Source organism: Trichomycterus rosablanca, chromosome 9 (genome assembly GCF_030014385.1).
Source record: "Trichomycterus rosablanca isolate fTriRos1 chromosome 9, fTriRos1.hap1, whole genome shotgun sequence".
Classification (NCBI taxonomy): Eukaryota; Metazoa; Chordata; class Actinopteri; order Siluriformes; family Trichomycteridae; genus Trichomycterus; species Trichomycterus rosablanca.
In genome coordinates, this window is record NC_085996.1 from 31,585,948 (window position 1) to 31,611,080 (window position 25,133).

Consider the following 25,133-nt stretch of genomic DNA (forward strand, 5'->3'; position numbering starts at 1 on the left):
GCAAGAGTAGTGGATCACCTGAGCTCCTCCAGTGCCAGTTTGTTCCGCAGTCTCACATCTTCACTGATAGGATACAGCAGGAGGATCATAAGGCCCGTGATTATAAACACCACCGGGGCCATGCCAATCAGGAGCTTCAGAGTGTAGCCTACTGCATTAGGCTGCCTACATGCGCCTGTATTATAGCCTGCAAATCTAAAGCAAAGATAATAATTACTGAGGGGAAAAAAATCATGAAATAACATAAAGACCCAAAGTGGGCTAATGAACATAGTCCCTAAAATAAACCTATTGCTTAATTATAGAGAATAAAAGGAAAATGATATGTGCGCTTTGGCAGAACTGACTCTAAACAGAGAGTAGACACTCCCAGAGAGATGCCCGCCGCAAACTTGGTGAAGAAAACGTAGAGGGAATAGAAGATTGCCTCGTGGCCTTTTGAGTTGCGATTTGCCAGTCTGAAGTCGTCCACTACGTCTGGTAACATTGACCTGGGCAAAAGTGGGAGAAGAAACTCCATTCATCATTTTACTTGTTAGTCATAAATCATCAGTCAGATTTTTTATATATTGGATCTTTAAGATAGTCTATACATTGAAGCACATTTGTTGAACTGATTCTTTTTATTACTATAAGCTTTTCTTATTCATTTAAAGGCACTATACTATAAAGGTCATTTAAACTATTCTACACCATTCTAAATTAATGTCAAAGCCAACCTGCACTAAATGGTCAAAAGTATGTAAACCCCTCCTAAATATTGAGTTCAGGTGTTTCACCCAGACACATTGCTAAAAGGTATATAAAATTAATTACATAAAATGCTTTAAACTTAGTAGCAACAGTTTAGGAAATACAAATTGCATTAAAACTGGATCCTGAACTAAACAATTTAAACAATAAAATGTTAATTGTTTATTGGAAAAAAACAAAGGATGATCTTAGATTCTAACACCAATAATAATGTATGAACAATAATTCTCAAAGTATTATTATATTTATTATGAGGGAACTATATTTATTATAAGAGGGTGGTGCAGCTGTAAAGTGCAGTGTATGCTAGCCCACTACTGCTGACATCTGGAAATCTCAGCGATGCTATTGGCTGACAGGATTATCTCTGAGGGGGGTGGCTGAAACAGCCTAGTCACTGGGAGGCGCACTTGCTGGTGCGTTCTCAGTGCCAGTCCCAAACCAAGTTAGAAATAGGAGGTTTGTGCCAGGAAGGGCAACTGGCGTAAAAAACTGTGCCAAGTGTGGTATGTGGACCAAAGTCGCTGTGGCGACCCATAAATATGGGATTCATGATCCACCTTGATGAAACCAACTATGAATGAACCTTAACCTTATAGCAATCCATACTTCAACATGGTTTTTAATTCGATAATCCAACACTGAATATCACTTGTCTGTGAGGAGGATCACTTGTTCTCCCCTTGTCTGCATGGTTTCCTTTAGCTAAGGTAGATTGGCTAGTCTATATTTACCCCTAGGTGTGAGTGAGCAAGTAAATATAAGTGTTGCCCTGTGATTATTTGGCTAGTACTCACCAGGGTAAAAGTAGTGATGCAGCTACACTCAGTCCAGAAGAAACTGCCACCACATAGGCCACCACCAAGCTTGGAACGAATGCCAGTGCCACGGTAAAGGGCATGATCCACTACACAAAGAAAACAGCACCAATTCACGGGTAAAAATAATAGCTTTAATTTGAAATATATGAAAGGCATGACTGAATTGACTCTTCCTATCTGTGAAAACATCATGTTATACAGGAATGCATGCAACATTGCAGAGATGATAAAAAGTGCTTATGACCAGTACTCTAATGCAGGATTTAAGTTTACAAGTTGGGAAGAAACTGTGATTTGTAGATACATTTTGAATTTGATGCTTGCAACACACTCAAAAAAGTTGGGATAGGGTAAAAAGAACATGCAAACTCCACACAGCAAGGACCCAAACCACCCTACCTGGGGATCGAACCCAGGACCTTCTTGCTGTGAGGCGACAGTGCTACCCACTTAGCCACCATGCCAGCCTCTGGAACATTTCAAAACAGGCAGGTGAATTAGTAAGTCAAGATTTTGATATTGACTGGACATTAAAAAGGAGCCACAAAAGCTCAGTCTTCCTCCACACTAAACCCATCAAACCATTTTTATGAACCTCACTTTTTGTATAGATTCATTTTTCAAACTATTGCCAAAAATAGTGGGAAGTGGGAAGATTATATATTTGTAATTAATTATGAATTTATTAATTAATGTATTAATATTTAAACCATATTTATTATATATAACCCTAGGTTTAAAATCTTTTGGGTGCCTTGTGCTACAAACAGGAAAACATATAAACATAGACTTAAGGAGTTCTTGGTTACCGTGATGCCACAGAAGGCTGCTGTCTTTTTGCCAAACCTCTGCAGAAACCACTGCCAGAAAGGGATGCTCAGTGCTGCCGACATCTGCATAAGTAATGAGAGAGATTTCTAAAAACAATATAGGGTTTAATGTTTACATACAGTTGTGAACAGAAATGTAGCATGGTAGTTAAGGATGTTTCTTTGACTGGATAATTGGAATACAGAAAAGTAACAATTGCTAAAATAACTATAATGCCAAGACTGCATGACATGCATGTGCCTTCCAAGCAGATGTACATTCCTGACTGACCTGTATATAAGCATTCTGGACCAAAAGTGCCAAGGCAGCAGAAAGGTCAATGGCAATTATAATGTTTCTGATACAGAACAGCATTGATCTGGTGTTTCTCAAATAATAAAAAGCTCATATTGCTTTGGAGATGATTCACATGTAACAGATCCAATATACATAATTCATAGAAGAAGATATTGATCGGTAAGAAAAGAATGCACTGTGAGGGTTGTGTTCACCTACCAGAATTGTCAGCACTATATTTTGAAAGTGATCCCGAAGGTCCACCGCATATGTGCAAAAGAGCACAAAGTTACTCTGGATCAGCTGCAAAGAAAGTATATTAATTATTTCTTTAAAGACAAAAGATGACAAGAATTGCGAGGAGTATCTGTGATGTACCTGTTGTGTCATTAAGTAAATCAGTCCAGTTTTAACCGTGACAAAAATGCTTAAAGAATTTCCTTCTATATATATTTTTTAATTAATTCATATTCAAAAGCCCCTTCATCCTGATTAAGGTTTTGGAAGGGGTCTAGTACTAAACAGAAACAGAACACTTACACTAAAAGGCAAGTTACAGATTGTCCACTGCATAAACATAGACCGTGAATAGTTTCTTTACCTGGATGGCCACAGATATGAAGAGGAAAGCTGCTGTAAGCGTGAGATACGGTCCGTGTCTCATCACCAGAACTAAGCCCTTATGAAAAGGAATTGGCTTCTCCGTCTTCAGTGCATATGGATCTTTAAAACATTAATAAAGGAATTATCACAACCAATGACCACAGCTGACTAGTTGAGGTCAAGAGTTTACATGCACACTAATAAAAGACATGTATGTCATGGCCTTCTTTTAACTTTATAATGGAATTGCTTCCTTATTTATTTTTAGTCAGTATGATTGTATATCCTCCTATATAAATATTACTAGTTTGACTAGATGCATGAGAATAAACCACAAGCAGTGCATAAGAAAAGTCTAGAAAGCTCTGATAAAAAATGTGGATCATAGACTTTACAGGTTAGGAATTTTACTCGGAGTCATTTTTAAAGAACACTCACTCACTTTCTTAACCGCTTATCCAATTAGGGTCGCCGGGGGGTGCTGGAGCCTATCCCAGCTTTTTCCCTGGACGGGGCACCAGTCCGTCACAGGGCAGACACACATACACACACAGTCATTCACCTATAGGGCAATTCAGTGTCTCCAATTTACCTCACTTGCATGTCTTTGGACTGTGGGAGGAAACCGAAGCTCCAGAAGGAAACCCACGCTGACATGGGGAGAACATGCAAACTCCACACAGAAAGGACCAGGATAGTCCTGCCTGGGGATCGAACCCAGGACCTTCTTGCTGTGAGGGAACAGTGCTACCCACCGAGCCACCATGCCGCCCTCTTAAAGAACATTATTTTATAAAGGTTTTATTTTATTTATTTATTTTTTCTAGGGGTGCAGCAACAAGTGTGTGTTTTAGTTACACTTACAAAACCACTTATTATTTTCATTAAAGTTCACTACTATGACATGCAGGTCCCTTATAAGTGTATGTAAACTTTTGACTTTAACTCTAAGTCACAAAGAAATATGTTAAATTGCTCATGAACTTGATGCAATGATGATGCAATAGTAGCTGTTTCTATCATTTTTGGAGAAAAAAAACGTTACCAGAATTACACCAATAATATATCACACTCACCGTCTCTTTCTTTAACCCCAAGGAACATGATCACAGTACAGAGGAGGAAAAGTGCCCCGATCACCCCTGCAGCAATCATGTACACCTCTTTCTGTGCAAACAAAAAAGATGAGTGCCAATCCTTATAAAATAGTTACAGGCAGTTGCTGATTATTTAATAAATTGTAATAAGTTAATGTAATTCAATGACAGACTCCACATTAGATAGAGCAGCCTAGTGTAACAGTGAGTGTTTTTTACTTGCACACATTTGTCAAACTTTATATTAGTCCTACTTGAACCTTAAATCATATAGTTACATCAACTATAATTTAGCCAGAAGCCAGGATAAAACCCAGGTAGCTCTTAATGTGCGGCACCAACTGTAATTGCTGCTGTGTATTACAAATGTCAGGTTAGCAAGGCTGTAGCCATGAACTGAATATATGTGGGGGCATCTAAGCATCTAATTAGGAGCTTATTGATAAGTTTTTTATTTAAAACAATGTTCTATGCTAACATTAATTTATCTTGAGTAACAAAGTCTTATAAAATAGTGTTTTTTATAAAATATTGGGCTATAAATAAGCTACATTTGTGTAAAAAATCAAACATTTTAGACTTTTAAGGGAAGCATGACCTTTAAACAGCCACACAACTCTGTGGACCAACCATATTAGCTCTAAGGTGAATTGACTGTTCTAAACTGGCAATGGGTGTTGGTGAGTGGATGTGTGTCCTGTCCGTGATTTATTCCTATATAGCTAGTCTGCAGCCAGCCACAAAGGTCGTGCACATTCAACAGTGGGTTCCAGCTTTGCCCCACATGGTCTGAGGTCTCTCCAGATTCCTAAAGACTAAATTATTTGCAATCATAGATTCAGGCAATTATCTTCTCAAGTTTGTAAGCCTCAACCCATCATTGCTTGTAAAGACTGATTCTTTAGTTCACCTGCTTTATCCAGATTTATCTGCCAGACTTGCCAACGTAATTCCAGAGAGAGTGTATTTATTGCTTAAGGGTCCAGTGACTGTCCTCTATACCAGTTCAACAACAACAACAAATTTGCCTCCCCTAAATATGTAATAGACATCTTACTGTAACGTGGCTAAGTGGGTAGCACTGTCGCCTCACAGCAAGAAGGTCCTGGGTTCGATCCCCAGGTGGGGCGGTCCGGGTCCTTTCTGTCAGAGTTTGCATGTTCTCCCCGTGTCTGCGTGGGTTTCCTCCGGGTGCTCCGGTTTCCTCCCACAGTCCAAGAACATGCAGCCAGGTTAATTGGAGACACTGAATTGTCCTATAGGTACCTAGCCACTAGCTTGCATAAACCAGTGCATTGTAGTGCCGGTCTCAAGCCTGGATAAATAGGGAGGGTTGTGTCAGGAAGGGCATCCGGCGTAAAAACTGTGCCAAATCAATAATGCGGATCACGGTCGGCTGGCAAACGGGAGCAGCCGAGGAAATAGAGCTTATTGTGGAACGCTGCTTGAAAATTCCATGAACTTTTTACTCTTTTTTTTGCCTCTGTCCCAACTCCCAACTACAGTAAAGTGAAAACATTAAAAACATTAAAAAGTGTAAGTGGACATTCAACGCAAAAATTCAATAATTATAGGACTTAAATACGGTGGCCGAGAAGTGCAAAACAAATTTACATTTCAGAAAACAAAATTACAAAAAAACCAAAACAAATTTACAACAAAAGCAAAAACAAATTTACAAGTGCTCGGGTACCCAGTGTTTGTAAATTTGTTTTGGCATATGTAAAAGTGTTTCAGCACTTGTAAATTTATTTTCGGCATATGTAATTTTGTTTTCTAAAATGTATATTTGTTTTGCACTTCCCGGCCGCACATTTCTGACGGAAAAGGTAGGTACAATAACACCGGAAGTGCGTGTTGCTTACCTGCTGTCAATCAAACTGTTTCTCAGCGATAAAGTGAACGGAGTTTGTGATGGTGACGATAAACAAGGTTTTGTCTAGTTTGTGGAAATCATTTTATCCAGTTGACCCGCTATTGTTTTTCTTGTGGAAAGTTTTGTGCAGATGTTTAGACGTGGCGTGTGCATCTCTATCTACCGTCCGCTCTTCTAAACATCTAAGGAATTCCCACAAGAACAACAAAAGCGAAATAATGAAAATAATTAACACAAAATGGACAAAACATTGTTTATTAGGGACGGAACATCTGATACCGAGGCTTTAAAACTTGTTTCACTTTTGTAACACTGGACTCAGTGTATCGGAGCTTATATTAAAGCAGCAGGATGTGCGGGACTGATGAAGCTTTGGTGCTGTGTTTTATCTCACTCACTATATAAGAGACAATCAAACCAGGGTTACCCACCGTCCTGTAACATACACAATCCTGCTTTATCTGGAGACTAAACACCGCGTTCAGTACTGAACTGATACAGGACGCTTTGTTCCGTATTTTTATCAGTGGGAGACGGTGTGGTGTATAAAACAGAAGGAAACTGCTGCTTAATTCATTATATTAAGTAGTGTTCACTTTTATTCTTAGTAACGTGACATAACCTGTTTAATACACCGCTGTATGAGTAGCACAGTGGGCGGAGTGCGTTGTTTTGCCTAAAATATGGTTCTGACTTATTATAAAGAATGAAAATAATAAATTTTAAACACCATAAATAAAACCTTTGTTCTCATGACTGTGTAAGGTCCCCCCCTGCTGCTATAACCAGCGCACACACACCGTTACTAAGAATAAAAGTGAATACTACTTAATATAATTCCCACAGTCTCCCATTGATAAAAATACGGAACAAAGCGTCCTGTATCAGTTCAATACTGAACGCGGCGTTTAGTCTCCAAATAAAGAAGGATTGTGTATGTTACAGGACGGTGGGTAACTCTGGTTTGATTGTCTCTTATATAGTGAGTGAGATAAAACACAGCACCAAAGCTTCATCAGTCCCGCACATCCTGCTGCTTTAATATAAGCTCCGATACACTGAGTCCAGTGTTACAAAAGTGAAACAAGTTTTAAAGCCTCGGTATCAGATGTTCCGTCCCTAATAAACAATGTTTTGTCCATTTTGTGTTAATTATTTTCATTATTTCGCTTTTGTTGTTCTTGTGGGAATTCCTTAGATGTTTAGAAGAGCGGACGGTAAATAGAGATGCACACGCCACGTCTAAACATCTGCACAAAACTTTCCACAAGAAAAACAATAGCGGGTCAACTGGATAAAATGATTTCCACAAACTAGACAAAACCTTGTTTATCGTCACCATCACAAACTCCGTTCACTTTATCGCTGAGAAACAGTTTGATTGACAGCAGGTAAGCAACACGCACTTCCGGTGTTATTGTACCTACCTTTTCCGTCAGAAATGTGCGGCCGGGAAGTGCAAAACAAATATACATTTTAGAAAACAAAATTACATATGCCGAAAATAAATTTACAAGTGCTGAAACACTTTTACATATGCCAAAACAAATTTACAAACACTGGGTACCCGAGCACTTGTAAATTTGTTTTTGCTTTTGTTGTAAATTTGTTTTGGTTTTTTTGTAATTTTGTTTTCTGAAATGTAAATTTGTTTTGCACTTCTCGGCCACCGTACTTAAATGTGCAATTACAGAACTGTAAACTCATTTTAGAAATCCTGTTTATGGTACTGATAATTAGGACAAATATTTGACAAATCAGCATGGAGCATATCCTAGCAAATGAGCTGGAAAGAGCAAAAAGCAAAACTTTTCAGTGTATTCCTCTCAAACAGGAACTGTTCTGCCCTAAACAAATCTCTCACTTGTTTGCTCTTTTCCGAGCACAACAGCAAAGCACTTTATTACTGACACAGATCAAACAGAAGCCTGTTTCCGACAAGTTTGGCGGATGCACCCAAACATACGCCGCCTTTGGCTGTTGGAATGTGCAGAAACACAGTGGCTACGGCAGCGCCGTGGAGAGAGGGTTAACCACTAAGGCAGCCTTTCCCCAAAACCTGCTTCACTCAGGCCTGCTCTGAATAGCTGTGGCTCCTCATGCTGATGCATGACGGGTTTCTATCCCTAAAACCATAAGTGGTTTTTGGCCCAGTCTTACTTCCAGTATAGGTGGCTTTGGAAATGGGTGCAATCTGGTTAAATAGAAATCAGCCTTTAAGCCATTTTCTTTTTCTGGGGTGTCATGAAATTTTTTCAAGTCAGACTAATTAGTTTGTTTTTTTCTTTCCCCCCCCCTCTTTTTTCCCCCAATTTTTATCCCCCAGTCTAGTCGTGTCCAATTACCCTGAATGCGTCCTCTATACTGACCCTTCATCACTGACTGAGGACGCCTCTCAACTGACTTGTGCCCCCTTCGGTATGCACAGTCAGTACAGATAGTGCATTTTTCACCTGCACGAGTCGAGTTCATACACTTGACGGGCACTGTGTATGGAGGGTCACACCCCCATCAGCATTATTCCTCAGCCCTGTGCAGGCGCCATCAGTCAGCCAGCAGGGGCCGCAGTCACACCAGCCACGAGGACCTATGATCCGACTTTCTTACCCTCTAACCCTGAACAACAGCCAATCGTTGTTCATACAGCCACCCAGTCTAGTCGGAAAGGCACGATACGATGTATTCGAAAACCCCAACTCTGGTGTACTTAACCGCTGCGCCACCTGAGTGGCCAATTAGTTTGTTTCTAAACACATACATTTATGCAGAAACTACTGCAGTAGCACATTACAGTCTACTACTATTACCTCGGCTGCTCCCGTTAGGGGTCGCCAGCGCATCGTGATCCGCATTAATGATTTGGCACAGTTTTTACGCCGGATGCCCTTCCTGACACAACCCTCCCTATTTATCCGGGCTTGGGACCAGCACTACAATGCACTGGTTTATGCATCCTAGCGGCTAGGTACCTATAGGACAATTCAGTGTCTCCAATTAGACTGGCTGCATGTTTTTGGACTGTGGGAGGAAACTGGAGCACCCGGAGGAAACCCACGTGGAAACTCCGCACAGAAAGGACCCGGACCGCCCCACCTGGGGATCGAACCCAGGACCTTCTTGCTGTGAGGCGACAGTGCTACCCACTTAACCACCGTGCTTTTGTTGTTGTTGAACTGGTATAGAGGACAGTCACTGGACCCTTAAGCAATGAATACACTCTCTGGAATTACGTTGGCAAGTCTGACAGATAAATCTGGGTTTTCCAGGAGAGCACTACCAGTCTGAATCATACCATCAACTGTAAACATATAACAGTAACATTGAATAGAAATCTTTGCTGTAACAAACATGGATGTTGTATTTTGATTGTAACTGTAACATAGGAGGTATTGTTGTAACTGTGATACTTACAGCACGTGACAGGAAGTCCTGTGACAGAGCCAGGCTTCTGATGACTTCTGTTCCACTACTGTTTTCCAGGTGACCAGCTGAGACATTATTATGGGGGCAGTGTTTCAAAGTGTGAGCCTTGGCTACGATCTGGCCCTGGATGGCAGCACCAAGCAGCGTCCCCAAGACTTCCACCGTCATACCTACATCGAGGGCATGAAGAGCAGAGCAAATAGTATAGTTTATATCATGACAGGACAGGTAGTTACTGGTTACACAAGATTCATTTCACAAGTTTTAATGTCAAACACAGTCATGGACAATTTAGTATCTCCAGTTCACCTCACTTGCATGTTTTTGGACTGTGGGAAGAAACCGAAGCTCCTGGAGTAAACCCACGCAGACACGGGGAGAACATGCAAACTCCACACAGAAAGGACTCGGACCACCTAACCCGGGGATCCAACCCAGGACCTTCTTGCTTTGAGGCGACAGTGCTACACAGCATATACAGTAAGTTATTTTATAAATACCTGAGATCAAACGAAGGCGCATCCAGGTACTTTTACTGTACATAGTGCGCAGAAATATTAGGCTTTTATGTCAAGGTTTACACATTTACTGCTATTATGCACAACATCCAACAAGCAAGAAATATATAATGTTTATTTTCTGAACAAGTTAGGACAGTAGGGAAAGTGCAAATGAAAAACCCAGTGGTTCTTACATTGACTTTCATTTTATTGCAGACAGTGTGAATCCAAGATATTTCGTGTTTTGTTAATCTATGTCCCAAATCCAGTCTCTCGGTGCTCATGTGTATGTGCCACGCCCCTATCTCCGGGAGCACATGTTCGGAGTGGTTTTGTTTAAATTGGCAAGTCAACGCCCCTTCGTTATGATTGGTTACTAACACTAATGATCCACAGCTGAATATAACCACATTATATTATATACAGTATGTGTATATTTACTGTCTGATATAATATGATAATATCTCGTGTGCATACTGTCTGCAGTGAAATAAAAGTCAAAGTAAATGTAAGAAGCACTTTTTAAATCTGCATTTCTCATCTTGTCCTAACTCTCTGGTTTGGGGTTGTACATCTTAGGATGTTTAGCTGAACAATAAGCTTACGATAGGCTGTAGCAGAGTCTCTCTCTTGCTGGTCTGTACTCAGAAACATGGTCAGCGCTGAGTATGGCACATGAAAACACTTTAAAAGGACAAAAAGAATGAAAAAATTGTAAGTCTTTACACAAAGTGGATTATACGATCTTTTTAAATAATAGCAGTAATCACTGCAGTACTGCTGTCAAATCACATATGTGTCATAAGTTCTACACAGTGTGTAATTATACTTTTGATGGTATAATTACTTAATAATTACTTATGATGGTAGAGTGTGGTTTGGAACACTCAGTCACAGCTATTTGTTTGAGTTCTGCCTTTAGGAGGCAGTAATGACTTTTAAAATTTAATATTTAGTCCCACCTTAAAATGACTATTTTTACCAATCCGCACGAGATGGGGGATAATGGAGATCAGTGTGTATCTCTCTGTGCGTGATACAGATCTCCATATGAACCTGCCCGCTTAAGGTGAAAAAGTCAGGGGTGGAGGTCTGCAGCAGTAGAAGTAGAAATACAAATCAGGTAATTGGATATGACTAAATTGGGAGAAAAACTGAGGGGGAAATGCATTTTAAAAATCTTGTTAGGGATAAAATCTGGCCCCATAAGTCTACTACTATCCAGAACAGCGTTTTCAATTAGTTTTAAATGAGTTGTTATATCTCATAAAGCTTAATTTTGGTATAATAAGCAAGAATTAGACATTAGAAACTTAAAGGTACAGTCTTACAAAAGTTTAGACAACCAGGATTAAAGACTGCAGAACTATATTGTTTGCTTGATCACCACAGTTTATAGTTTACACTTTAATTTAAACAAAAAAGTTAGACTAAAGTTGCCAAAAAATAAACCCATCCTGAAATCCTGCCCAGCCCTGTCTTTGTTCCACAGAATCAACCCATGCCATTCGTCCTGTAAACCTCAGATGGATTTTTATTTAGAAAGCTAATGATGATGTTTGGAGGAACTCACTGACTTGAATCAAAAGCAAACAGGCTGATTAGGAATAATGAAGTCAATAAAAGTGGCTGTAATACACTAACCCTGATAGGATAAGCAGCTGCTGGTTCTCAGCCTTGCTCTTAAAGACAATGGTGCACGCTAAAACAGGAAACCAGCATTTACCCTCTCCAGTGGTTACTGGCTGCCTTTACTGTATATTTATCAAGAAGTTAAAACGACTTGTCATTACAATGTGGGTTTCTGTGGCTGGTGTGGCTTTCCTATTCCAGTATGCGCTGGCAGATTTGACTGAGTACGGCAGCAACTGATTTGACCGAGGCCTCAGTGAGAAATGACAAACAAAAATCAGGGAAATAAAAATACAAACATCAAAGAGGCGAAGTTAAGAGGTGGCACGCGAAGTGTGGAGTGAAATCTCCGTCTAGTCCTATTGGTACAGCAGTTCTGATGCTAATTTAATCAAAGGCCCATCAGCATCCAAAAAAATACTTGAAAGTCTGACTACAGTTTTTTGGCTTTTTAAATTTGTATTATTTGTAATTTATCTTTATTCTGATGTTATTAGTTTTTTTTTCTTATTCTTATTATTCTTATATTATGGTTATGACTGTGATATTATTATTATTATTATTATTACTATTATTAGTAGTATTATTATTAGTATTATTAGTATTATTAGTATTACTGACTGTCCATTTTCATTTACAACCCTCCAAATTGGTCATACACCACAAAAGGGTGTGTCAGGACCCATGCTTTCCGCAACAGTCCTGCAGTACGGCTGGTCTATAATGTAACCAATATTTTACCAATATTTGTATTCCAGGCCAATTTTGGTCTAAAAATCTTATTATTTTGACCTTGTTTAAAATATGATTTTCCTATGATATTTTATTTAATTATATTTGTTAGGTTTTTGATATGGCTTCCTACCATGCTAGCTAAAATGTGTGAATAAATTAGTAAGTGAGTTACTTAGCCAGGGTCCTGATGTTTATTGTTCTATAAAGTAGTTTTAAGGTTAGTAGTGGCCATTTACACAATTAAATGGTTGATTAGTTGGCCTGGCTAATCAATATTTTTTAAAGCAAAATAGGTGTAGGACCATAGTAAATACTACAGAGAATGTCAACACTCAGTTATCTGCTATCAGCTATAATAATGCTCTAAAGTAATATTCACAATATAATTTACACACTTACATGTTGCAGTGATAGTACTTACTGTGATGAGAGTTTGGTAGAGGCAGTAGAAGCCCAGATACCATATGAACTGTCCATTGATAAAAGGGGGAACAAACCATAAGTAGAAATAGGAAACGACAGTAAATGGAGTAGAGCCCACCATCCTGAGGATAAAACATTAGACAGAACATGATTATGGAGTCATCAAGATCAAGGTGTCCACTTAACTTTCAAAACAAATTATAAAAAATAAAATGTATTTCTAATATCTACAACACAGAATAGTGTTATACGTAGTTTGCTTACGGTATGAGTCACTGACTAGTTTCAAAGGGCTATTAAAAAGAAATGATGTGTTTTTCTATTTGTAATAATGTACTCAAATTATTAACAGTTAATCGCTTTCAAAATGTTATTACTTTCACTCAATTTTACCACCCAGAAAATGGAATGACACAATCCCATACATATATTACTGTATATTCAACACTAGTAAAGTTTGTACTGTCAACATATTGCATTTTTTATTTTAGGATGATTTTATTGTTATGATTATTGTTGTACAGATTTGGATGTATCACGACTCATATTGTCTAGTCGAGTTTTGATTTTGAGAATAAAGTCGTATAAGTTTCGATTTCAAGATTAAAGTTAAAATATTATGAGAATAAAGTCGAAATATTAAGAGATTGAAGTCGAAATAATTACAAGATTAAAGTCGAAATGATTACGAGATTAAAGTCGAAATGTTATGGTCATAGCAACCTCCTTGTGTTAAATGAGGGTTGTTCATGATTTGGTAAAGTTATACTTTCGTTATTAAAGTATATAATCGGTTTCACAATTAAAGAAAACTCCTGCACATCAGCACCAGTTTGTTATTAGTATAAGGATAATGAAATGGCTTTGCAATAAACTGGGTTAATTTAGAAGAACATGTGCCACCGGTGCGCTCGGCGTCTGCGTCGTCAGCAGTACTTCAACCGAGCCTTATGGACTCGTACGATAAACTAAAGCCATATGGCATCACTATAAATGGTTGCATTGACAGGTTTAGTCTTCATGTCATGTGGATGGAAGTTTACAATACAAACAGCCACCCAAAAATAATCGCGGGTTATTGGATAACCACAATAACACTCATTATAAGCTGCCCTCTGCGCTTGCGTGCCGATCCAAGTATTGAGACCTGTGCTTCTCTGAACTGACAAGCCCACGACGGCTGCACACTCTTTGGCCATAATTTTTTCGACTTTAATCCTGAAATAATTTCGACTTTATTTTCATAATATTTTGACTTTAATCTCGAAATCGAAACTTATACGACTTTATTCTCGAAATCAAAACTTTAAAATATTTTTTACAGTGGCCCTAATACGCTGTCATAGCAGACAGATCTTGGTATGGAATTATTCTGCAGGATGTAAAAAGATGGGTCTACTGAATAATTTATTATGAGTTATTTGGTGTCTATATCATTACTGCCAAGAGCCAGTTGTGATACGTGATATTAGAAACTTTCTTTTGTTTCTGTAAAGTGGGAAGTGTGGCATTTTATAAGGTTTGTTTTGTCTGTTTTGTTATTTTTACAGTTTTTTACTTAAATCTTCACTCTTTGTTATATATGTTATGTAACTGCAGAAGTATTTGTCTGGTTTTACATTGTGAAATATAGAGAAGAAAATCAATAAAGTATAAATCATAAAAAAATATGTTCCATCACGTTGTTTAAATTTCATTTAAACCAATCTAAAAAGACTACTGGCTGTAACAATTGACCAAGTTGGCACAACCAAGCACTTAAAATGGGGATGAATACTTATTTTTAAACATTTTTCTGATAAATATCAGGGTTTTATTATAAATGTATAGCTCCTATAAGGAACTCTTATAGTGTATATAAGAACAATAGAGGTTTATATACCTTGGCATGAGTAAAAACATAGAATTTAAAGTAACAATCAATCAGTTCAAGGTTGTTGGAGACAAATCTATATGATCCTTTAAACCTTTCATGAATTTCTACCTTTATAATCCCTGTATGGTAATAAAATCTATACAGATTACCTTTCTGATGGGATTTGCCCAGAGGTCAATGACCTTGGCCCAATCAATCAACTGTGGCTAGAAGAGCAATAACTATGAGTCAAAACAAGTTAGAATGAAAGAAAAATCAATTGTGGCTAGATAAGCGATAACTGTGGGTCGAAACCAGTTAGAATGGAAGTAATAGAGTGGCCAATTCTAGCACTGTCCAGATCCCCCTATTGCAGAGTGGCCCAGCCCTCTCACTCTCTCAGTGATTGTTTGGTCACACAAAGGGTCAGAAATACTGGAAACAGGGGGGCTGAGTGGTTAATGTAAACAGATAACTCAGAATGTTCTGCAAGATCGCTTATACCATGACCTAGAAAGGTCCAGTCAGAGCAAACTAGAAAAAAAGCAGACAACACCTACAGTGTATCACAAAAGTAAGTACACCCCTCACATTTCTGCAGATATTTAAGTATATCTTTTCATGGGACAACACTGACAAAATGACACTTTGACACAATGAAAAGTAGTCTGTGTGCAGCTTATATAACAGTGTAAATTTATTCTTCCCTCAAAATAACTCAATATACAGCCATTAATGTCTAAACCACCGGCAACAAAAGTGAGTACACCCCTTAGTGAAAGTTCCTGAAGTGTCAATATTTTGTGTGGCCACCATTATTTCCCAGAACTGCCTTAACTCTCCTGGGCATGGAGTTTACCAGAGCTTCACAGGTTGCCACTGGAATGCTTTTCCACTCCTCCATGACGACATCACGGAGCTGGCAGATATTCGAGACATTAGTTTGATGTTAAAAACAAGGTTTATTTTCACTTCTCTGGGACGTGTACATGTACTCATCTGATTACTTGTTGCCCTACAGTGTTATCTTAATGTAAGTGAGTGTAACATCCGGAGTGTTATCTGAATGATGTAGGCCTTTGGTAAAATAAACAGACAGAGGAACTCTCAGGTCCCAGTTGGGCATGGCTGTGAAATTCCATCTTGGTGCTCTAGACACAAACTCAACTTCCTCCCAGACACTGTGATGTCATAACTTGGTGACGTGGACATTGTCCATTTACAGATTCCATTCCAATATCTCTATTATTAAAAATGTGTTGTTTGTTAATAACTGCTGAAGTTCTGCTTCAAAGAATCAACAGATTTACGCTTAAGAATTGTAATAAGCAGGATGTAGCAGTGCGGGCAAAAGTGTGACATGCTTGGGTGCTGTATCAGTTAAATCAACTGCTAACAGGTGTATAAAATCCGTAATAAAAATAAATTATATGCTTGTAAGTAAATGCTATAGATAATCAAGGGTGGAGGTATGCAAAGCTCTACATTAACTAAGCTCTGTGCTTTTGAAATTAGGTGTCTAATAAGCTCATGTCCACATACATTTGGCCTTTTTGTGTATGTGGCACGCCCTCAGCACACAGAAACCAGCACAATAGTTGACTAAGCATGAATAAACATCTACTCACCATGGCATGAGTCGACCAATTTTGGTCCATCGGCTTTTAGTGATGAAGAATCCCACAATGGGGTCAGTAACAGCGCCCAAGGCTTTCCCTACAAATAGTACCAAGGAGGCCTGGAATGGGTTGATCTGGGGGGAAAAAGAAGACTCTAAGACATATCAAGGCAAACTCAATGGAAAATGTATAATGTGTCAATTCAATATAGCATACATTTCTTACACCAGTTACTAACAGTTTATTGGCAATTGTTAATTGGCACACAGTAATGAGCATGAGATATCTCTATAATATAACAGATTTCAAACCTGGTGGGTGAGAGTGGGTGAACAAATGGTTTCTCTGAAACGTGTAGCCTTTTAAATAAATCAGCTCATAGATGCCAGAGATTGGCGAGACAGAAATGACAGAGACAGAAATAACATTTCCAAGAGAGCAGTGCCACTTAAACCTGAAAACTTCAAGTTTTCGCTTAAAGTTTATTCAAATGAAGACCTCATAAATCAAGAATGTGTGCTACAAAACATTGTAATTTAACTACAATTTAAGGAGAAAACAGTGATTGCCATGAGACATTTATTCAAATTACTAATTTACAAGTCACAAAAGAAGAAAGGGTATAACTGGTAGGCTCACAAGCTGCTAAGGAGCCTTATGCTAAAGATCTAGCCAGTAGCCATGACTCAGACTCCTCCTATTTTTAGACGCGACCCATGCAAAATAAATCAAATCTAATGCATTAGTAATGAGATCATTTATTATGGTCACTGGGCAATGGGGCATGTATTGAAGTATTCTTGCACATCTTACCTGGGCAACTTCTAGCAGGTATATCTGTAAGAAAAATGCAGTTGCACTTCCAGCAACTTGATTTGGTGCCCCTCCAATAGCAAAACACAGCTTGCTGCACACTGAGAGCTTACGATCCAGATGAGTCTGTAATTTAAATAACAATACAGGTCTTACTTTACACATATATGTAGAGACGTGGATGTCCTGTCAGGCTGGGGAATGAAATTTCTGCAACTGTTCTTCTTCTGTGACTCTGTGAAACACTAAGCACAAGGTAGGACTACCCTGGACAGGGCACTAATTCACGCTTCTCTTTAAACTACGCTTTAAAACTGCTTTTAAAGCTTTAAAATCTGCCTTTAAACTCGGCTCAGTGCTGGGTTCTTGTCTGATTGCCTGTTCGTTTCTCTGTGTGTCTGTAGTTAGGCCACTACGCCAGGCTAAAGACTAGACAACCTGCCCAGTTTCTCCCGTCAGTTCTTTTTATCTGATTTTGGGAAACTCCATTGGTGGCAGGATAATTTTCTTGTGAATTGTGATGGACATTTTTGAATGGCGTGGTAGCATATCTTGCGTGTGGCTGTCATGATAGACCCCTCCTGAAATGTGAGTGGTATCCAGTAGTGGCATGACAGTATTTAATCATTTTTATGTATACTACTGGTGTATGAAGTTTCCTTTTCTTGGTTTTTTAAGAGCTTGGGTTGTTACTAGAAGGTGGATCAAGTAGCTGGCCCTTGTGGCAAACCAGCTTTCATTTTTTTTACTCTTCCAGTCAATCTCTATTTCTTTGGTATTTTCTGGAGATCGCTGGGGTTTTTAGTAATTATACCCTCATGAGGCAATCGCCTCCCTTGCAATCGCTGGGGTTTTGGTGCTTACACCCCTGTAGGGTGATCACTTGGCGTTTTTGTATTGTCTGTTTTTTCTATTCTCACATACCACTTTGGACTGCAACTTATAGTTTGGTTGTCTTGTGAAAAAACCCATGTGGGCCTGAGAACATGAAACTCATGAATATTAAACTAACCAATATTGCTGTGACATCATTCATATGTACTGTATGTGTGCACAAATTGTTCATACAAATGTTCAAATTGCATAAATAATGGATTAGGAAAAGTTCTTTACATGTTTATGTGTTTTTCCTTTGGGTATTGCACTCACATTTCGCCGCCCAAAAACATGCACACGATGGATCGGCAGCACAAAATTGCCCCTAGGTGTGAGTGTGAGTGTATCTTGCCCTCTGATGTATTGGCAGCCTGCTTAGGGTGTAACCTACCCTGTGATTATTGTTTCCATGAATATCTGGGCCCACCACAACACTTACCATGATACAAGTAGTAACTGAAGATAAATCTATTTTAGTGTTTAGTCTGGCCTGAAGAGATTATGTCACAGTCAGAAAACAGTATTGTAGTAATGGTATTATCTATGTGTCACAGTACTGTATATACTGTCACAGTACATATACTGTCACAGTACTGTAAAGTCGCTTTGGATAAAAGCATCTGCTAAATGCCGCAAATGTAAATAATGTATTTTTTTACCTCAGTTCCCTACATAGTACTTATCATGTTTGTTTTATTTTTATTATTACTTTCTAATTTTATAATTGGCAGTTATTCTTTATTATTTCTCATATTAGTTGAGAAAGTGTTTTAGTTAAAAAGAAATTGTCCAAAATTTTGGTCACTGTTGCATCCACAACCCAGAATTTGCTGCCCTGTTTACAGAGGTTCGGATGGCTACTAAAAACTTGGTTGTGACACATTATGATCCAAAAGATTATGTCACACAAGCATTATATATGACGTTTCTTTAAGAAAAGCTTTATTAGCAACACAGCAGAGCTTTAAAATCTCAAGTAGAATATTATATTATTTAAAAACACTGCTGTCCTAACAGCATTGTTAGTAATATAGCTGTCAGCGCCCACTTAAAACATCTTCTCATGCTACTGCACAATAACATTATATCCACATATGGGAATAATAAATACATTGCTGATATGGGACCCTGCCTTTATGCTATTCTATAGTCTGAAAATTGGCAGTGTGTGATGATTGAAGTTTTGGTAAACTGAGCTTTAAAGTAAATGTATATCTGGTTAAAGGTCAAAGACTGTGAGAGTGTGGGCAACTCTGAAACTCATTACTAAGGGTTTGGGGTGATATGTATAACATATGGTTCTTTAATGTGGTCACCATGCACTCAATCCCACTACTCTCATTTTTCCAAACTATGGGTGGAATAAGGTAGCCCTCCAACCTTTTCATCAGGAGAAATTCTTATTGATTACATTTTGAAATACGTATGTTCATGCATGTGTGCCAATCACAGTCCTACGTTTCTCTCTACAAAGGAACTTAGTTCTGGCTCTCAGGTTTGTGAGCAACTGGGAATGTGCACAATTGCTCCCTATTCGATTTTACTCAGGCTTGACTCTTATTCCCCGATATATCCAGAGCGGAGAAAGTGTGTATTTATGTTGATGCGTGTGGTGTATGAGAGTAGCGGATGACAGGGAGATCCTTCCTAACACATTAAAGTACCGTCGACTTGGAACTAACCGCAGTTCAAGGAACCTTATATTTACGACTGTCTCATTAAGATCCCGGAGACGGTCGTACAGACACGAAAAAGCTGAAAATACTTCAACAGCCAAGGATATCCTAACTTTATGTTTCCATCTTTCACCCAACTCCTTCATCTGCTCAATGGGAGTCAATTTTGGCCGTCTCAGTGAACTCTGTCTCATAACGGGCCCGTGCCTGAAACAGGCAACAAAACAACCACAGAGGGTGAAACCGATAGACCTTCAAAAGAGACTATAATTAACTGGTTGATTTTTTTTACTGTCTCTTTCGCTTTAGTTTTCTCCATCTCGTGCATGGCTTCTAGGAACACAATTACCAGGATGTTGCTATGTAATTATTTAAAAGGAAGGCGAATCTGATGTGAAGATTAAATTTAACAAGAGATCAAATAACCTCAAAATTCAAATCATCAAAAAATGTCATAAGTGCATCTTGCAGTCTGTAGAATTTTTGGCACCCTCAGTAAAAAAAAACCCTTTAATTAGCCATTTGTGCAACCTCTCTTGCCAACAAAACAGCACAGAGTCTTCTCCTATAATGTCTATAATGTTTACACAAAATCTTGTAAACAGGCTTCAATACAGTCTTTACAGATCCTCTAGGCTTTTGGTTCCCCTCTTATAGATACACTATGCACTCTGAATTCCTTCACCACTCATTCCAGCAACTCAACCAGACAACGCGAGTTGGCATTGTTGCGCCAAGAAGGATAACCCCCCATCCAGCCGTCCTCCCTCAGACACCACTAACTGTATACGCTAAGCATCCGACCAGGCTAATGGCACCAGTAAAACTCCTCAATGATACACCAGCAAAACACTAGGATCTGATAATATATAGTTGGAACAAGGATGGAGCATCCTTGCGGGTCACATCTTCCACCTAGAACTGAATTGGTAACCTTTACAGCATGAGGTCAACATTCCTGTTTTCTCACAGGTCTAAACAGGAAATAATTGGGAGTCTGGCTCAATCTGACTTTCTTGCAGATAGTGGACATTACAATCAGAGGAACAAAAGCATAAGATATCAAAAAATTTGAAATGCAAACAACTCTGATTAGGTACTTTATCTGGTAGTTCTAGGTATAATGTAGATTAGATCTAGATATAATGCACAAATAAGAAGTCTGGGATAAAAAATTACTTATACATCATGAAACAGAAAGTACAGAATGTGATTTTTCACTAGATGAAAGCACTTGATATACAGTGGTACCTTGAAACTCAATGTCAGTTGGTTCTGGGAGTGGCATTGAGTTTAAAAGGTGTTGAGTTTTAATGTATTTTTTCCCATAAGGATATATGGGAAACCTGTTAATGCGTTTCATGCTCCCATGGAACTGCACATATTTTAGGCTAATGTAAAGTAATGGGGTTGTTTTTGACACGTATACACTGAAAATAACACAAATATAATATAAAAACACTAAAATACAATTAAAAAAGTTAAAATCCAATACAACAAAACCTGCTCTTTTTCTTTATTTCTTTATTGTTTTCTTAGGCTTCTTAATTACTGGAGAGAACAAATAAGCTGTAATAATTAGGAGAGGTTTAGTGTTTCTGTCATATTTTTAATACATTAAGTTACATTATTCTCAGAAACTCTCAGAAAAGCTGATTCTTACAATTTCTCAGCACCCGAGCTATAACACAAGTTTAAAAGTGAAACAGGAGAAAAATCCAGCTAAACACAGATACATGTGGATCTTTCAGACTAAATTTGACAGTTATTCCACACAAATGCAGAGTCGTCTCATGTTCTCAAGACATTTTAGCGCACCACTCAAGCCAAGCACTGAGCAAAGCGGCAGTCGCACACATGTTAAGTTTAAGGGAAACATTGAGTTTAAAGGTACAAATTTCTCGACAAAGGGCATTGAGTTTCAAATATTTTGAGTTTAGGGGATGTTAAGTTACAAGGTACCGTTAATTTCACCCTAGATGTAAATAAATGGTCAAGTGTGTTATGAACCTCCAGCAAACAGTGTCAAAATGCCCATTGTCTAGGCTCAAACTCAACATCCTTGGGCCAATGCGAATGTTAAAAAAATTTTTTTTACCTTGCCACTTATTCACTTCAGCCAGTCACACCACAAGCCCTTAGACAAGTCCCATAAAGAAAAGCCTTTCTCTGACATCTCATTTTATGGCATTCTGGTATAATCAGATCGCTCAACAGCCATGTAATCTTTATCTCGAAAACCAATTCTAAGAAGCAACTTAATATCACAGAATCAATTTGGTTTTTTTTCTGTCTCCCTGCTGATGCTCTAACCCGACTGCACATGGTTTACAGAAGACACTGGGATGACATAAGGGGTTTAAGGATTTATGACTGCAGGGATTTACCTTGCCGTTTCATTAGTGCACTAGCAGAGTCAGTTGACCCTGAATTATCACAGCTCTTGATTAAAAGCACAATGAACTGTTGCACAACAGAGTCAACCATAGCTTAGTGTACTACTAGATAACCAGATGAGCAGGACTGTGGTGGCAGATGTTCCACATACTGCAAATTCCATGTAAAGACAATAAATATTCTTTAATTCTCTCACCACAGATGCTATATGCAAGATCTTGCCTTTCTAGTTGATATGTTTACCATTTTCACTCCCACCCACTTTTGGGTTGCACATTAATCCAACATAGCCATGATCTATCCAAAGATGAACACTGACAGTAGAAAGATACTGAATGTGGTACACATAGGATATCATTTGCCAACAAGTCAGTTTGTCAAATCTCTGCCCGGCTAGAGCTGCCCCAGTCAACGTTAGCTTGAGCTGTTGTTATAACTTGAAAAGGTCTAGAAGCTCACAGTACAACTGAATTCTAAAGTTTACAGCTCCTGAAACATGGGTTCACTGTCAACATTCAAGCAAGCTTTACAGTTCAATGTTTCAAAGGCTACAGTGCAAGAAAGAAGTCCATGTGAACTTCAAGGTGCTGATTTTGGGGCAGATACTTCTTTCTTGCACAGCAGCGTCCAAGCCTATATTGATCTAATGCTTGCACGCTGGTGACCGTGCATAGTGTCACCAGTGTGAACACAAACACAAAACACCGCAATGCATTGCACCGATGATTCTGTAAAAGTCAGACTCACTGCAAAGCTGACCACAATAAGGCGGTGGTAAAACATGAAAATGAAATGGCATCAGTAAAAATCAATGCTCTATGGTTTTCTGTTTGGTTTTATATTGACAATGCGTCTTAAAAGTCAAATATTTTCCATATCGCTGACACAAATACTAAAATTGTATTGTGGCTACCCAAATAGAGCGTCACTTATAGGGACACTAGCACAGAACAGCTAACTACTATTTTACTTGGCAGCTCATGCAGCATCATGGTTTCTCCGTCTGCTCCACATCTAAAGGACACACTGCTGGGAAATATTGCTTTTGCAATGTGGTTGGGCGTTCGCCACTACCTCTAAAATACCATCACCAGTTCAGTTTAAATAAAAACTACAATAGTATTTTCTTTTATCACTGCATTTACTAGCCACTTAATCCATTCCCATTTCTTAATCCATTTCTTCCTGCCTACTGAATACATTTGAATCTGATCACATGTGCAGTTTGGAACTACAAGATAATACAGGAATTTGTATTCAAAAAGTGGATTTTGGGTGGAATGGTGGTAAAACTGGTTAAGTGGGGGCCACACAGCATCAAGGTCCTAAATACTTGTGTCCAACCTCCCAAAAACATGTAGAGGTTAAAATAGCTACTCTAAATTGTTGCTAGATGTGGGTTTATACGTGTGTGTTGCAAACTACTTGTAATATACTTAAAGCACGTACCAACCACTTATTAGGTACGTCTATTTGGTAGTTACAGTCATTGATTATTTTACAAGTTATACCAACCATACAGATTTTTGGGTATACAGTTACTCACTGTAGCCCATCTGTTGCTCTGTATACTTTGTTGTCACCAACTTTGATACTAAGATGCTTAAAAATTCTACAGCACTACAGCACATAGTAATACTATGTTATTACTATGTTAGTCTCAGTACACTATTGTTAATGGTCAGCCACCCAAACAGTCAATAACTGTATGCCCAAAAAATTTATTTGTATTATAACTAGGGCTGTCAAACGATTAAAAATTTTAATCGCGATTAATCTCAGAATTTCATATAGTTAATCGCGATTAATCGCATTAAAAAAAATCTGTGTAAATGTTATAGAAAACAAGGATTTTTAAGTGAAATGTTACAATTAAAATGGTGAACACATTTTATGCTAAATGTACTTATGTTAAAAACTGCTGGGACAAGAGAAAACTGTAAGGGAGTTTTATTCACTCACATACTAGGCAGTAAATGTCAGATTGTAGGTTAGAATTTCTCCATCAGCAAACACTGTAGATCAGCGGTGCTTTAGATGGGATAAGGCGTAGTTATTGTATCAGACTTGTCTGTGGTTGTATCGTGACGATGGTTTGATGGACGTTTCTACACGAAGTGAGTGTGTTTTGACCCTTTGGGGCTTCCATAGTTCATGAACTAACGTGCTCGACTCAGCTTTCCGGTATTCGGTACAGAAGAAGAAGTTAATTAAGTGTAATAAAGTGTTCTGCTCCCGACAACTTGTGAATATAGCGTGTATTTATTTCTTTATTATGCAAGTGCATCACTACCACGATCGGTTACATTATGTTAACAAACCGCAAATGAAAAACGGTGGCAAGTCCGACATTAAAACGTTTGTTCTACCAGTCAAGTGTCAACATGAACTAGAATTTGCGTTAATGGCACTAATTTTTTTAATCGCGTTAAATTGAGGTCGCGTTAATGCGTTATTATCGCGTTAACTTCGACAGCCCTAATTATAACCAATAGGTTCATCTTTATTAGAACCTATGAATCTACATACAAGTGGTTGTGCCTAATGTAGGACTAAACATTAAGATTTTTTAAACTATACAAATACTTTATGCTGTATAACTTTAGCAAAAGCATCAATAAGCAAAGCAATTCCTTACACTGACACATACCATCCTGTGTAATGTAAAATCAGCCTGTGTGGAAACCTTTTAGATTTGTATCAGTAGAAATGGAGTAAACATGACAGTGTATTCTTACACCCTGTATTCTTACACATTGAACAGGGTTTATCCATCCTGTATGTAATAAAAGATTTTAGCGATAAAGTCTTTTACTAAAAAGTAACTTCTGACTTACCTGTGTTGAGACCTTGGTAAAAACAGGCTTTGGATTCTGTATCATAGTCTTGTCTCCTGAGCTGGCTGGTGTCTTTCTTCCTTTAGCCAT

The 25,133-nt window shown here is 38.4% G+C and overlaps 1 protein-coding gene across 1 annotated transcript; it reads right to left on the reverse strand.

Moving 5' to 3' along the window:
* Nucleotides 1-14: 14 nt before the first annotated feature.
* On the reverse strand, nt 15-25,133 carry mfsd2b (MFSD2 lysolipid transporter B, sphingolipid). Its single transcript, XM_063001368.1, has 13 exons — nt 25,044-25,133; nt 17,258-17,383; nt 16,454-16,578; nt 12,969-13,092; nt 10,786-10,864; nt 9,669-9,850; nt 4,361-4,451; nt 3,283-3,404; nt 2,901-2,984; nt 2,384-2,467; nt 1,551-1,660; nt 348-491; nt 15-195 (listed from the first exon to the last, which is right to left on the reverse strand). The coding sequence occupies exons 1-13, from the start codon at nt 25,131-25,133 to the stop codon at nt 15-17; spliced, it is 1,542 nt and encodes a 513-aa protein (XP_062857438.1).